The sequence below is a fragment of the Boleophthalmus pectinirostris genome, unplaced genomic scaffold (genome assembly GCF_026225935.1).
Source record: "Boleophthalmus pectinirostris isolate CB_2022bp ecotype Guang Dong unplaced genomic scaffold, ASM2622593v1 HiC_scaffold_9, whole genome shotgun sequence".
Taxonomy (NCBI): Eukaryota; Metazoa; Chordata; class Actinopteri; order Gobiiformes; family Gobiidae; genus Boleophthalmus; species Boleophthalmus pectinirostris.
This window is the reverse complement of record NW_026571541.1, coordinates 37,585,845-37,601,437: the sequence shown is the minus strand read 5'-3', so window position 1 is coordinate 37,601,437 and position 15,593 is coordinate 37,585,845. Positions and strand designations below refer to the sequence as shown.

The window sequence follows — 15,593 nt, the reverse complement described above, 5'->3', positions numbered from 1 at the left end:
GGTCAGAGGGGTCAGAGGGTCAGAAGGTGTCAGAAGGGGTCAGAGGGGTCAGTCAGGGGTCAGAGGGGTGTCAGAAGGGGTCAGAGGGTCAGAAAGGGGTCAGGAAGGGGTGTCAGAGAGGGTCAGAGGGTCAGAAGGGTCAGAGGGGTCAGAGGGTCAGAGGGGTTCAGAGGGTCAGAGGGTCAGGGAGGGTCAGAGGTCAGAGGGTCAGAGGGGGTCAGAGGGGTCAGTGTCAGAAGGGGTCAGAGGGGTCAAAGTGTCAAAAGTCAGAAGGTCAGAGAGAGGGTCAGAGGGTCAGAGGGTCAGAGGGGTCAGGAGGGTCAGAGGGTCAGAGGGTCAGAGGGTCAGAGGGTCAGAAGGGTCAGAGGGATCAGAAGGGGTCAGGGTCAGAGGGTCAGAGTGTCAAAAGGGGTCAGAGGGTCAGAGGGTCAGAGGGTCAGAGGGTCAGAAGGGGTCAGAGGGATCAGAAGGGGTCAGAGTGTCAAAAGGGGTCAGAGGGTCAGAGGATCAGAAGGGGTCAGAGGGTCAGAGTGTCAGAGGGGGTCAGAGGTCATAGTTCACCTGGTGAGCTCGCTCTGCTGGTTCAGTTGTTCCTGGACTTTGGTGCAGATTTCTGCGGCGACGTCGTAAACTTTCCCCACTTTGGTGAAGAGTGCGGCCGTTTTGTCGCTGCGGAGGAACCCGGCCGCCCGCCGCTTCAGCAGGTGCCCCAGACACGCCTCCACCGACGCTGAGGGGACACCACACAGGTCAGAGGTCAGAGTCGGAGTGTGCAAAAATATCGGAATATCAATATATCGTATTGTTTAATGTGATGATACAGCAGGGGTGTCCAAACTTTTTTCATCAAGGGCCACATATCTAAACACACATGAAGCAGAGGCCGATCGAGGGCCGTACACTGGTGCTCAATTCAGTGAATAATTGAAATATGTGCATGTTTAACATGTTAGTATGAACCATCAGTCTTTATTCATGCTAAAATCCTTAAAATCACACACTAAATATGAAATATAAGCTTTATCAAGGTAGATTCTCAAAAAACTTGCAGTAAAAAAATATTTTTCAATTGATGCAAGGTCATTTGGACCAATTCACCTGGAAGCCTGAGGGCCAAGAAAAATTTGTCTGAGGGCCGCATTTGGCCCCCGGGCCATAGTTTGGACATGCTTGTGATACAGTATCGATATCGTGGGCTACTGTATCGATATATCACCAAGAGTATTTTTAGGTGTGTTTTACTAAATTATTTTGTTACAGTTACAGTTTTGTTGTTTGTTCAGAGGAAGAAAACTCATTTATGCGACACATTTTCACTGTTTTGATGATTAAAATGTTTGTGTTTCATATGAACTTTGCACAAGACGTGATTTAACAACGACCTTTAGTATCACAGCCACGATTTAGCCTTGATTTTTTATTGAACCGTATCGAATAAATTAGAAAAATATATCATATCGAATCGAAAGTGCACTGTATCGAGGTGTGTATCGTATCGCGGCCTGCGTATCGAGGTGTGTATCGTATCGCGGCCTGTAGTAGTTGTAGTAGTAGTAGTAGTAGTAGTAGTAGTAGTAGTAGTAGTAGATGTAGTAGTATTAGTAGTAGTAGTAGTAGTAGTAGTAGTAGTAGTAGTAGTAGTTGTAGTTGTAGTAGAAGTAGTAGTAGTTGTAGTAGTAGTATTAGTACTTGTAGTAGTATTGTAGTAGCAGTATTAGTAGTATTAGTAGTTGTTGTTGTTGTTGTAGTAGTAGTTGCACTAGTAGTCGTAGTAGTTGTAGTCGTAGTAGTCATAGTAGTCGTAGTAGTTGTAGTAGTAGTAGTAGAATTGTAGTAGCAGTATTAATAGTAGTAGTAGTAGTAGTAGTAGTAGTAGTAGTGTAGTAGCAGTGTTAGTATTAATAGTAGTATTAGTAGTTGTAGTAGTAGAATTGTAGTAGCAGTATTAATAGTAATAGTAGTAGTAGTAGTATTGTAGTAGCAGTATTAAGTAGTAGTAGTAGTAGTAGTAGTAGTAGTAGTGTAGTAGCAGTGTTAGTATTAATAGTAGTATTAGTAGTTGTAGTAGTAGAATTGTAGTAGCAGTATTAATAGCAGTATTAATAGTAGTAGTAGTAGTAGTAGTAGTAGTAGTAGTAGTAGTAGTAGTAGTAGAATTGTAGTAGCAGTATTAATAGTAATAGTAGTAGTAGTAGTAGTAGTAGTAGTAGTAGTATTGTAGTAGCAGTAGTAGTGAAGGTGTGTGGTGTTTAAAAACACAGTGGAGCACGTCCTGTATCACCACATGATGACATCACAAGGTGGACCGGGGTGTTTTCTGTTGTGTTTCTGGGTGAAACGTTTAAACGACGTCACGTTCGTTTGGACACAAACAGTTTAAAGATTAATGATTAAACGACGAGCGAAGGAAACGAGAGAACGAGGAAGAGAGGAGAGAAGAGAGAGGGATGAAGGAGGGTGCAGAGGAGAGAAGAGAGAAGAAAAAGAGGGGAGAAAGAAAGAGAAGAGAAAAAGGGAGAGAGGAAGGGAGAGGAAGGGAGAGAGAAAAGGAGGGAGGGAGAAGAGGAAGAAAGAAAGAAAGAAAGAAAGAGGAGAAAGAAAAGGAGAGAGACAAGAGGGAGAGAGAAAGAGATGAGAGAGGAAGAGAGGGGAAAAGAGAAAGGGAGGAAGGGAGAGAGAGTGAAGAGGAAGAGAGAGAGGAGAGAGAAAGGGAGGGAGAGAGAAAAGAAGGAGAGAGAAAGAGGAGAAAAGAGCGAAAGGGAGAGAGGAAAGGAGAGGACAGAGAGGGGAGAGAAAGGGAGAAACAGAGAGAGAAGAAGGAGGGAGAAAGAGAAGAGAAAAGAGAGGAGAGAGAAAGGAAGAGAAGGAGAGAGGAAAGGAGAGGAGAGGAGAGAGAAGAAAGAGAAGAAGAAAGAGAGGGGATAGGAAAAAGAGAGGAGAAGAAAGAGGGGTAGAGAGAAAAAAGAGGGGAGAGAGAGAGAGAGAGAGAGAGAAGAGACAGACAGAAGACAGAGGAGCAAGAGAGAGAGAGAGAAGACAAGGGAAGGAAGAGAGAGAGAGGAAAAGAGAGTAGAGAAAGAGAGAGAGAGAATAGAAGAGGAGAGAAAAAGAGAAAGAGAGAAAAGGAGGGAAGGAAAAGAGAGAGAAGGAGAAAGAAAGAAAGAGAGGGAGAGACGAGAGAAGAGAGGAAAAGAGAGAAAAGAGAAGAGGAGAAGAGAGTAGGAAGGAGAGAGAGAAGAGGAGAGGAAAAGAGGGTGGAAGAGAGAGAGAGAAAGAGAGAGAGGAGGAAGCGTCTCGGGAGATCCCCACGCTCTCTGCTGTGTTGCCACGGTAACGCTCTGGTTCATTAAAGGAGTGATTCTTCTGCAGTGAAAGAGGAAGATTAAATGAGGCTAAAACAACAGCACACAAACACCACACCTGAGTTAGTCCTGGTTCAATCCTGGTTTAGTCCTGGTTTAGTCCTGTTAGTCCTGGTTTAGACCTGGTTCCTGGTTTAGTCCTGGTTTAGACCTGGTTTAGTCCTGGTTTAGTCCTGGTTAGTCCGGTTTAACCTGTTTAGTCCTGGTTTAGTCCTGGTTCCTGTAGTCCTGGTTTAGTCCTGGTTTAGTCCTGGTTTAGTCCTGTTTAGTCCTGGTTCAGTCCTGGTTTAGTCCTGGTTTAGTCCTGGTTTAGTCCTGGTGTAGTCCTGTGTAGTCCTAGTCCTGGTTTAGTCCTGGTTTAGTCCTGGTTTAGTCCTGGTTGTTTAGTCTGGTGGTTAGTCCTGTTAGTGTTTAGTCCTGGTGTAGTCCTGGTTTAGTTCTGGTTTAGTCCTGGTTTAGTCCTGGTTTAGTCTGGTTAGTCCTGGTTAGTCCTGGTTTAGTCCTGGTTTAGTCCTGGTGTAGTCCTGGTTTAGTCCTGGTGTAGTCCTGGTTTAGTCCTGGTTTAGTTCTGGTTTAGTCCTGGTTTAGTTCTGGTTTAGTCCTGGTGTAGTCCTGGTTTAGTCCTGGTTTAGTCCTGTTTAGTCTGGTTTAGTCCTGGTTTAGTCCTGGTTTAGTTCTGGTTTAGTCCTGGTGTAGTCCTGGTTTAGTTCTGGTTTAGTCCTGGTGTAGTCCTGGTTTAGTTCTGGTTTAGTCCACAGATTGTGTGTCAAATGTTTAAGTTCTACAGACTCCAGCTCCAACAATGACATCACTAATGTATCTCCCTCAAAACCCGTGTGTGTGAGTTTTGTGTGAGTTTGTGTGTGTATGTGTGTGTGTGTGTTGTGTGTGTGTTTGTGTGCCTGTATGTGCCAGTTTATGTGTGTGTGTTTGTATGTGTCTCTGTGTGTGTGTGTGTGTGTGTCTGTCATTGTGCGTCTGTGTGTTTGTGTTGATGGATGAGTTTAATATAGCTGTACCTCAGGTCTCTCTGCATCTGTGTGTGTGTGTGTGTGTGTGTGTGTGTGTGTGTGTCTCTGTGTGTGTGTGTATCTGTGTGTGTCTGTGTGTGTGTGTCTCTGTGTGTGTGTGTATCTGTGTGTGTGTGTATCTCTGTATCTTTGTGTGCGTCTGTGTTGTGCGTTTGTGTTATTGGACGTTTATTCTCTGTACAAATCAGAACTCGTGTTTATTTAAATACTGAACGTGTCACGGTGAATAATGTAAACAACACCACCGGCGACAGGAGCGCACCGACGGGAGCGCGGCGACGGGTGCGAGGCGACAGGAGCGCGGCGACGGGTGCGAGGCGACGGGTGCGCGACGGGTGCGAGGCGACAGGAGCAATAATAACACAGTGGATTTACACGGCGCCCGTCACGTCCGCCCGGAGAGCCTCGCGGTGCGTCCGTCACTCACTCCTCGCGCGGCGGTGGTCGATATGTTACACCTGATGTCAGTGCCCGGGGCGTGACGCTAACCGGAGGCACTGCTCTGTCTGAGGCGCTGTTCTGGTTTAGTCTGGGTTTTGTTTTCACACAGTGTGAACAGGAAAAAACTGACGGGACAGAAGTGAAAATCTCCTGAATTTGTTTTAGAATCATCATGAGCTGGATCAGGACAAGAAGAGACAAGAGCAACTACTGAGACATGGAGATTTAGACCTGGTTTAGTCCTGGGTCAGTCCTGGTTTAGACCTGGTTTAGACCTGGTTCAGTCCTGGTTCAGTCCTGGTTTAGTCCTGGTTTAGTCCTGGTTTAGTCCTGGTTCAGTCTTGGTTTAGACCTGGTTTAGTTCTGGTTTAGTCCTGGTTCAGTCCTGGTTTAGTCCTGGTTCAGTCCTGGTTCAGTCCTGGTTTAGTTCTGGGTCAGTCCTTGTTCAGTCCTGGTTCAGTCCTGGTTAAGACCTGGTTTCAGTCCTGGTTTAGACCTGGTTTAGTCCTGGTTTAGTCCTGGTTGAGTTCTGGTTTAGTCCTGGTTTAGTCCTGGTTCAGTCCTGGTTTAGTCCTGGTTTAGTCCTGGTTCAGTCCTGGTTTAGACCTGGTTCGGTCCTGGTTTAGACCTGGTTTAAACCTTGTTTAGTCATGGTTTAGACCTGCTTTAGTCCGAGTTCAATTCTGCTTTAGTTCTGGTAGTCCTGGTTCAGTCCTGGTTTAGTCCTTTTAGTCCTGTTTTTAGTCCTGGTTCAGTCCTGTTTTAGTCCTGGTTCAGTTCTGTTTTAGTCCTGGTTCAGTTCTGTTTTAGTCCTGGTTCTGTTTTAAGAGTAATTATCTTTCAGCAGTCGTCGTTAATCCTGAGCTAAAAATATCTTTTTTAAACAGCTCATTCTGAGTCCGTCTGCGTCGAGTGAGTCACCGCCAGACCACACGTAGTAACAGCCCATTCACAGAAATCGAACCTGCAACCTCCCCGAAACACGCTCACCACTCTGCCACTGCACTACCACCTCACAGAGAGACCAGGGAGTCGAACCCACAACCTCCCCGAGACAGGCCAACCACTCTGCCACTGCAACATAATCTGAGAGAGACCAGGGAGTCGAACCCACAACCTCCCTGAGACACGCTAACCACTCTGCCACTACACCACAACACACAAAGAGACAAGGGAGTCGAACCCACAACCTCCCCGAGTCACGCCAACCACTCTGCTACTGCACCACACCTTAGAGAGAGACCAGGGAGTCGAACCCACAACCTCCCCGAGACACGCTAACCAATCTGCCACTACACCACAACACACAAAGAGACAAGGGAGTCGAACCTCACAACATCCCTGAGACACGCTAACCACTCTGCCACTACACCACAACACACAAAGAGACAAGGGAGTCGAACCCACAACCTCCCCAAGTCACGCCAACCACTCTGCTTCTGCACCACACCTTAGAGAGAGACCAGGGAGTCGAACCCACAACTTCCCTGAGACACGCTAACCACTCTGCCACTGCACCACCACCTGAGATAGACCAAGGAATCGAACCCACAACCTCCCCGAGACACGCTAACCACTCTGCCACTGCAACACAACCTGAGAGAGACCAGGGAGTCGAACCCACAACCTCCCCAAGACAGTTTCACCACACTGCCACTACACCACACCTTAGAGATAGACCAAGGAATCGAACCCACAACCTCCCCGAGACACGCTAACCACTCTGCCACTACACCACAACACACAAAGAGACCAGGGAGTCGAACCCACAACCTCCCCAAAACACGCCAACCACTCTGCCACTACACCACACCTCACAGAGACCAGGGAGTCGAACCCACAACCTCCCCGAGACACACCAGCCACTCTCCCACTACACCACACCTTAGAGAGAGACCAGGGAGTCGAACCCACAACCTCCCCGAGACACGCTAACCACTCTACCACTACACCACAACACACAGAGACCAGGGAGTCGAACCCACAACCTCAGAAAAGCCGGGAGCAGCTGAAGTGTGTGTTTTCTTCCAGTTATTTCCATGTAAAACTTGAAGAAGAATATTTAAATTTCATTCAGAACAACTAATTTGAAATTTAAAAACATCATGTAAACGTGGACAGTGTGAGTGAGACGAGGAGTCGAACCCACAACCTCGTCACAGTGAGGAGGAGACGGGCTAACCACCCTGCCACATCGATTTAACCTTTTATAGACGGCGGTTTCGTTCTCACGGCTCGGGGGCTATTTTTACCTGGGCGTGGGAGGGGGTGAGGGGGATGCAGAGGTCAAGAGGTCGTCCGCGTCGTCATGGCGACCGCATCCGCACCTGTATCTTTTCCGCCGCGTTGGGCCGATGTGAAGTAACGTCTCTGCAGTGAACCACAGGACTCAGACTCACGGGTTTAGACCTGGTTTAGTCCTGGTTCAGTCTTGATTCAGTCCTGCTTTAGTCCTGCTTTAGACCTGGTTTAGTCCTGGTTTAGTCCTAGTTTAGTCCTAGTCCTGTCCTGCTTTAGTCCTGCGTTATTTCTGTTTCAGTCCTGGTTCAGTCTTGATTCAGTCCTGGTTTAGTCCTGCTTTAGTCCTGATTTAGTCCGTTTTTAGTCCTGTTTTTAGTCCTGCTTTAGTCCTGCGTTAGTTCTGTTTTAGACCTGGTTTAGACCCAGTTTAGTCCTGGTTTAGTCCTGGTTTAGTCCTAGTCCTGTCCTGCTTTAGACCTGGTTTAGTTCTGTTTTAGTCCTAGTTTGGACCTGGTTTAGACCCGGTTTAGTCCTAGTTTAGTCCTAGTCCTGTCTTGCTTTAGACCTGGTTTAGTCCTGGTTTAGTCCTAGTCCTGTCCTGCTTTAGACCTAGTTTAGTTCTGTTTTAGTCCTGGTTTGGACCTGGTTTAGACCCGGTTTAGTCCTGGTTTAGTCCTAGTCCTGTCCTGCGTTAGTCCTGCGTTAGTTCTGTCTTAGTCCTGGTTTGGACCCGGTTTAGTCCTGGTTTAGTCCTAGCCCTGTCCTGCTTTAGACCTGGTTTAGTCCTAGTCCTGTCCTGCTTTAGTCCTGCTTTAGACCTGGTTTAGTCCTGGTTTAGACTTGTTTTAGTCCTGCTTTAGTCCTTGCCTCTGTGGTGAACCCAACAGCACTCAGCCTCGTGTTCTGTGGTCTGTCAGATCACTTCGGAAAGCCGCGCCGTGGAACATTTCTTACTCGCTTCCATAGAGATGTTACTGTTTGGTCTAAAATGTTCCGCGGTATGACTTTAAACGTGATTATCTCCGTGGGATTTCGCGCACAGCACAGCGGGAGCGTTTTTATCGACGGGAACGGCTTGGGAAACCTACACGATATCGATTGTGCGTGGGGTCGCCTCTCCACAGATCTGACCCGGAGCTTAACCCGCCCGTCTCCATGGAAACAGGCGGGTGGAACAAAGCAGATTAAAGTCTCCAAAACAAAACTAGACGGGTTTGCAGAGGCCCAAAGTTCTTCCCCCACCCACGTTTTCTTTCATAAGAGCTTTTCACAACCTTCAGAGGCCAGAGCCAACAACTAGTATGCTAACGTGCACTTCCCGATCCTCTGACAATAAAACATTTATAATCTGGAGGAAAGAGGGAAGAGAAAAGAGAGAAGTAAAAGAAGAGAAGAGAGGGAGGAATAAAAGAAGAGAGGAAATCCGTGTGTCGTTCGTTCATTAGTTTTTCAATATAAAAAAAAATAAGAAAACGAAAAAACAACAGTTTTCTTCATTATTTGTCTCCAAAACCAAAATGAAAAAACGGATAACGATTCGTTTTTTCAGTTTTCGATTTTATGTTTAAATGAAGAATGGAAAAAACAGATAACGGCCGTTTCCCGTTTACGTGACTTCAGTGACTGTGATGCCGAACTTTTGCACCACGTACGGACTGAACCTGGACTGATCCAGTTCTGGGACCAGACCGGGACCAGACTGGGACCAGCCGGGACCAGAGCGGAAATGAGACTGGGACCAGTGGTCCGAGTGGTTCCGTGTCATCGTCTGTGCGCTGGTTCCGTGCGGGGAAAGCGAGAATGTTCTGTGGACTACAGGTCCGGACGGGCTGCTCCTGTCCTCCGCGCTCAAGAACCACGGCTCGTTCTGAGGTGGAGCAGCGTCCTAAATGACGCTTTCACACCAACGAAAACGAACCGAACTAAGAGCTTTTGGTTCAAATGGACCAGGTCCAGGACCAGACCGGAGGCTCAGAGCCCACGGCAGGGCCGGAGCTCGAAGCTGAGGCTCGAACCCCGCGGAGGCTCGGAGTCAAAGCTCGGAGTCCGCCCTGGTCCCGGTCTGGTCCCGGTCTGGTCCCAGACCTGGATCAGTCAGATCAGCCGAGACAAGACCGAGACCTCCGTGAGTCCAGACCGAGACAAGACCGAGACCTCCGTGAGTCCAGACCGAGACAAGACCGAGACCTCCGTGAGTCCAGACCGACCGACCGTGAGTCCAGACCGAGACAAGACCGAGACCTCCGAAGGTCGAGACCACGACCCATCAAGACTAAATCAAGACCAGCTTTTTATCTTTCAACAGTTATTTGTATTTTACAGTTATTTTGGCACATTTATATAACAATGTTTTTTATAAATCTGTCTCCATTTTGATTGATTTAATCTTAAAATAAACCAAGCAAACTGCACTGAAACACTCTGCACTCCTTTTTTTGGACCCTGACCCACAGTTTGAGAACCTCTTCTTTAATCCGACACAAAACTGAACAAAGTGAAGAAAGTGTGTGGGATTTTTAAACCTGTTTTCTTTACTGGAGTTTTGTGCTGATATTGAGCAGCATCTGCACATTTACCAAAACAAACACCCGTCGTTACAAACAGATGGATTGGATGTGCACTTTTATGACGTAAACAACAGCCACATGTCGCGGCAGGTCTGCTCTGTGCCAACACTGCAACATAAATTTAGATTAGTTTTTGTTTCGCTCTTCTTGTTTTGCTCTTCTCATCAGCGCATTGAGGATGAGTCTTGTACGTAGGGAGAGCGGCTCTGACGTGAGGCAGATGAACAATCCATGTATCATTCGTTCATTAGTTTTACAATATAAAACCAAAAATAAGAAAACGAAAAAACAACAGTTTTCTTCATTATTTGTCTCCAAAACCAAAATGAAAAAACAGATAATGATTCGATTTTGTGTTTAAACAAAAAATGGGAAAAAACGGATAACGGCCGTTTCCTGTTTACATGACTTCCGTGATTGCGATGCCAAAGTGAACCAGGATTGATCCAGGTCCAAGACCAAACCGGAACCAGACCGGAACCAGACCAGGACTGAGACCAAGACCAGGCCGGGACTAGACCAGGACTGAGACCAAGACCAGGCCGGGACCAGAGCGGAGGCTCAGAGCCCACAGCAGGGCCGGAGCTCGAAGCTGAGGCTCAGAGTCAAAGCTCGAGTCCACTCTGGTCCCGGCCTGGTCCCGGATCTGGATCAGTCCTGGTTCAGTCCTGGTTCAGTTCCTGGTTCAGTTTGGCATTGCAGTCACAAAAGTCACGTAAACGGGAAAATTTTAACACAAAAACGAAAACTGAAAAAAAACCGAATCATTATCTGTTTTTTTCATTTTGGTTTTGGAGATAAATCATGAAGAAAACAGTTGTTTTTTCATTTTCTTACTTTTGGTTTTATATTAAAAAATGAATGAACAAATGATACATGGATTAAGGACAAGTAGGATGTTTTAAAAGTTTAACCTGCCCTGTGATACACGCTGGTACACGACTCCAGACGAGCACACAGGCTGCAGAGAGACACAACAGCACAAGTTTATTGCCAACAGCAGCGGCCGTAATGAAATATGATCAAACTTAACGAGAGTCAGACCTCGAGTGAGAGACAAGACCGAGTCCAAACACGGTCAAGTCCGAGACGAGACCGAGACCAAACACCTTCAAGACTGAGACAAGACCGAGACCAAACACCTTCAAGACTGAGACAAGACCGAGTCCAAACACGGTCAAGTCCGAGACGAGACCAAGAGCATCTCGAGTACCACAACACTACTGATTACACATAACAGCATTTTCAAAACAATAACAGGAAACACAATGATCTAAATATGTTGTGTTACAGTTAAAAACCCCAGAGAACTAAAACTCCGTCTCTTTAAAAACAAAACGCATCAGGATTTAAACTTTTAAACTGAAACTAAACTAAAAAAAAAGACTCTTGATAAAAGTGTGACAGTGTGAGAGTTCAGCCTGATATGAGCCGAGATTAGCCACTAACGCTAACAGAGCTAATCGAGCTAACAGTGCTAACGTGGAGCGAGAACAAAAGGCTTCTCTTTTAAATCTGCTTTAACAAAGATCAGGAGGATTTAAATTATTTAAACGTAAACTAAACAAAAAAAAGTGATAAAAGTGCGACAGTGTCAGAGCGACCTCAGTCTGAGCACAGATTAGCTGCTAACAGAGCTAACAGTGCTAACAGTGCTAACGTGGAGATGAGCTTCGTGTTTGACTCGGAGGAACATCAGGTTTAACTGAAGAACACACAGACTTTATGAGACTTAATCAAATTATTTAAACAGCGTTAAGACAGTTTTCTGTTGCTCTCATCTCCATAGAGCACAGGTGTCAAACATAAGGCCCAGGGGCCAGATCCGGCCCCCCAAGACCTTTAATGTGGCCCTTGGGTGATTTTCTACAAAAATATTTTCATTATATTTTCTATTAAAATCTTGTTAATTTTCTGTGGTGTTTATCACAGCAGCGTCTCCAGCGTCTCTGTACGTGGCCCCTCCCACCAGAGCAGCACAAATGAAGACTTGTCTCTTTCCAAACGCTCTTAAAGGACGATCGTTTTGACTGTTGACCGTGACACCCTCATCAGAAAAATGTCCAACATGAGAAAAGTGGAGCCGAGTGCAGGATTTTACAACAAAAATGGACTTATTCCTATTTGCAAACAAGTTGATGTTAAAACATTGTGTTGAAATTGAATTTTTCTTAAAGTTTCAGGTTGTTCATAATAATATAATATTATAATAAGAAAGAGTTCATCAATTTAAAAAGATTTCTGTAATAGATTTGTGTTTCTCTGCACAAATATTTGAACTTATTATTATTTTTGGGGTTTATATGACATGAGTTTTCTGATCCGGCCCCTTTGAGATCAAAGTAGGTTGGATACGGCCCCCGGACCAAAATGAGTTTGACTCACCTGCCATAGAGACACTGATCTGTCTGGAATGTTCCACAGTGTGACATTAAACAGCTCTACTTTACATTTATTCAGTTACAGGTGGTTTTATAGCAGAGATCTGTGCGGGACGGCATTTTCAGTCTTGCTCCCGGCCGCAAGTCCTGCAGGATGGAAACCTTTGCTTTCTTTAAAGTTCTATCAAACACGGAGAAGCGAAAGGAACTGGGCTGCGTCTGGGAGGAGGCGCGGTGGGCGGTCTGCTGGCATGGTTAAGTCCTGGCTAAATCCTGTTTTTAGACCTGGTTTTAGACCCGCTTTTAGACCTGGTTTAGTCCTGTTTTTAGATCTGTTTTTAGACCTGGCTTAGACTTGGTTTAGTCCTGGTTTTAGACCTGGTTTAGTCCTGTTTTTAGACCTGGTTTAGTCCTGTTTTTAGACCTGGTTTAGTCCTGTTTTTAGACCTGGTTTAGTCCTGTTTTTAGACCTGACCTGTTTAGTTTTCCTGTTTTTAGACCTGGTAGACCTTTTAGTTTTAGGCCTGGTTTAGTCCTGTTTTTAGACCTGGTTTAGTCCTGTTTTTAGACCTGGTTTAGTCCTGTTTTTAGACCTGTTTTTAGACCTGGTTTAGACCTGGTTTAGTCCTGATTTTAGACCTGGTTTAGTCCTGTTTTTAGACCTGGTTTAGTCCTGGTTTTAGACCTGGTTTAGTCCTGGTTTTAGACCTGGTTTAGACCTGGTCTGGTTTAGACCTGGTTTTAGTTTTAGACCTGGTTTAGTGTTTTTAGACCTGGTTTAGTCCTGGTTTTAGACCTGTTTAGTTTGTTTCCTGGTTTTAGACCTGGTTTTTAGACTGGTTTAGTCCTGTTTTAGACCTGTGTTTTTAGAGTTTAGTCCTGTTTTTAGACCTGGTTTAGTCCTGGTTTTAGACCTGGTTTAGTCCTGGTTTTAGACCTGGTTTTAGACTGGTTTAGTCCTGTTTTTAGACCTGGTTTAGTCCTGGTCACTTTTAGTCCTGTTTTTAGACCTGGTTTAGTCCTGGTTTTAGACCTGGTTTAGTCCTGGTTTTAGACCTGGTTTAGTCCTGGTTTTAGACCTGGTTTAGTCCTGTTTTTAGACCTGTTTTTAGAACTGTGACGAAGCTGCAGTTTGAAAAAAGCCTCTAAGAACCGCATAAAGAAGCACGTAATCCCCGCGCGGCGACGAGTCAGTTACACTAGAAATGTAGGGAGTTTGATTGACAACCCAACAGCCAATAGAAAATGAGGCAGCCTCGTTTTCTATTGGCTGATGTTTCTCTGGCCTCAACACGTCCACAGTTGATAGATTTTCATTCTTTTTTTTTTTTGGTCATCATAATTACAAGGCTGCTGCGTCTCTGTTATGGTATTTTAAACTTTCATTGACAATTTGAAACAAAAACAAAAAAAATCCTCTATACAACCTTTAATGCCAAACGTGGAACATTGGAGAGAAAGTATTAACATCGCCATGGAGACGAGGAAACGTTAGAAAAGGAAGGATTCACCGACGGATGTTTTTATCGCTCATAAACTCCAGAGTGTAAAAGACGAGATGTAGTAAAAGTAAAAAAACAGAGACACGTCAATGATGTGAAGAACAGAGAGAAGAGAAGAGAGAGGAAAAGAGAGGAGAGAGAAGAGAGAGAGAAGAGAGAGAGGGAGAGAGGAAAGAGAGAGAGGAAAGAAGAGAGGGAGGAGAAAGACAGCAGGGAGGAGGAGAGAGGGAGCAAAGAAGAGAGAGAGGAGAGAGAAGGGAAGAGAGGAGGAGAGAGAGAAGAGGAGAGAGAAACGAAGAAAGAAGAGAAAGAGGAGAGAAGAAGAGAAAGAAGAGAGAGAGAGGAGAGAAGAGAGAGAAAGAGAAGAGTGGTGGAGAGAGAAGAGAGGAAAGAGGGAGAGAGAAGAGAGAAACGAATAGGAGAGAGGGAGAGAAAGAGGAGAGGAGAGAGAGGAAAGAGGAGAGAGGAGGAGAAAGAGAGGAGAGAGGGAGCGAAGAAGAGAGAGAGGAGAAGGGAGATGAGAGTAAAGAGGGAGAGGGAGAAAAGAGGAGAGGAGAGAGAGGAGAAGAGGGAGACAGGGAGAGAGAAGAGGAGAAGAGAGAGAAAGAGAAGAGAGGTGGAGAGAGAAGAGAGGAAGAGAAAAGAGAGAAACGAATAGGAAAGAGGGAGAGAAAGAGGAGAGGAGAGGTGGAGAGAGAAGAGGAGAAGAGTGAGAGAGAGAGGAGAGAGAAAAGAAGAGAGGAGAGAGGAGGAGACACAGAGAAGAGGAGAGAAAAGAAGAGAGAGGTGGAGAGAGGGAGAGAAAGAGGAGAAGAGAGAGAGGGAGAGGAGAGAGGAGAAGAGAGAGAGGGAGAGGAGAGGAGAGAGGAGGGAGGTGGAGAGGGAGAGGAGAGAGAAGAAGAGAGACGGAGAGAGAGAAAAAAGAAGAGAGGAAAAGATGGAGAGAGACAGGGAAAAGGAGAGAAGAAAGAGAAGCAGAGATAAAAGAAGAGGAGGAGAGAGAGAGAGGAGGAGACATAAGAAAAGAGAAAGGGAGAGAGAGAGAGGAGAGATAAAAGAATATAATACAAAGTTTAGAAGTGATGAATTGATAGAGCGAGAGATGGAGAGAGAGGGAAGAAGAGATCACAAAGTCTTGAAATGATGAAGGGATAGAGCGAGAGGGGAAGAAAGAGAGAAAGAGAACAAAAAAGGAAGGAGGAAGAGAAGTAGGAAAGAGGAAAGACAAAGAGAGAGGGAGGAGGGGTCAGGAATGGTTAGAGAAAAAGGCAAAGAAAGAGAGAGAGAGATGGAAAAGAGAGAGATGGAAAAGAGAGAGATGGAGAGATGGAGAGATGGAGAGATGGAGACGGGGTGAGGGAGGAGTGTGTGAGTGGAGGGGGAGGGGGGGAGGGGTGTTTCTAAATTTGTCGTTTTTCTGGGAAGTGCGTTCGGTCTGAATCCTGCGTTTCCATGGAGACGGCTCCGACAGGGAGACCTGATCTGACGTGTCGACTCTGCACAACAAGACCCCGGTTTAGACCTGGTTTAGACCTGGTTTTCCTGGTTTAGACCTGGTTTAGTCCTGGTTTAGACCTGGTTTAGTCCTGGTTTAGACCTGGTTTAGACCTGGTTTTAGACCTGGTTTAGACCTGGTTTAGTCCTGGTTTAGGGTTTAGCCTGGTTTGACTGGTTTAGTCCTGGTTTAGACCTGGTTTAGGGTTTAGACCTGGTTTACTGGTTTAGTCCCTGGACTTGGTTTCCTGGACCCTGGTTTTAGACCTGACCTGGTTTAGACCTGGTTTAGTCCTGGTTTTCCTGGTAGCTGGTTTAGACCTGGTTTTCCTGGGTTTAGACTGGTTTAGACTGGTTTAGACCTGGTTTAGACTGGTTTAGACCTGGTTTAGCCTGGTTTAGTCCTGGTTTAGACCTGGTTTATAGTCCTGGTTTAGTTTAGGTCTGGTTTAGACCTGGTTTAGACCTGGTTTAGTCCTGGTTTAGGACCTGGTTTAGACCTGGTCTGGTTTATGGACCTGGTTTAGACCTGGTTTAGGTTTAGTCCTGGTTTAGTCCTGGGTTTAGTCCTGGT

The 15,593-nt window shown here is 45.8% G+C and overlaps 1 protein-coding gene across 1 annotated transcript in view; it reads right to left on the bottom strand.

Moving 5' to 3' along the window:
* Positions 1-15,593, bottom strand: part of sgsm2 (small G protein signaling modulator 2) — a 97,789-nt gene that overhangs the window by 64,718 nt on the left and 17,478 nt on the right. Inside the window, exon 3 of the mRNA XM_055166881.1 lies at positions 562-730. Within this exon, the coding sequence (XP_055022856.1) occupies positions 562-730 (169 nt within the window). The remainder of the gene's footprint in view (positions 1-561; positions 731-15,593) is intronic.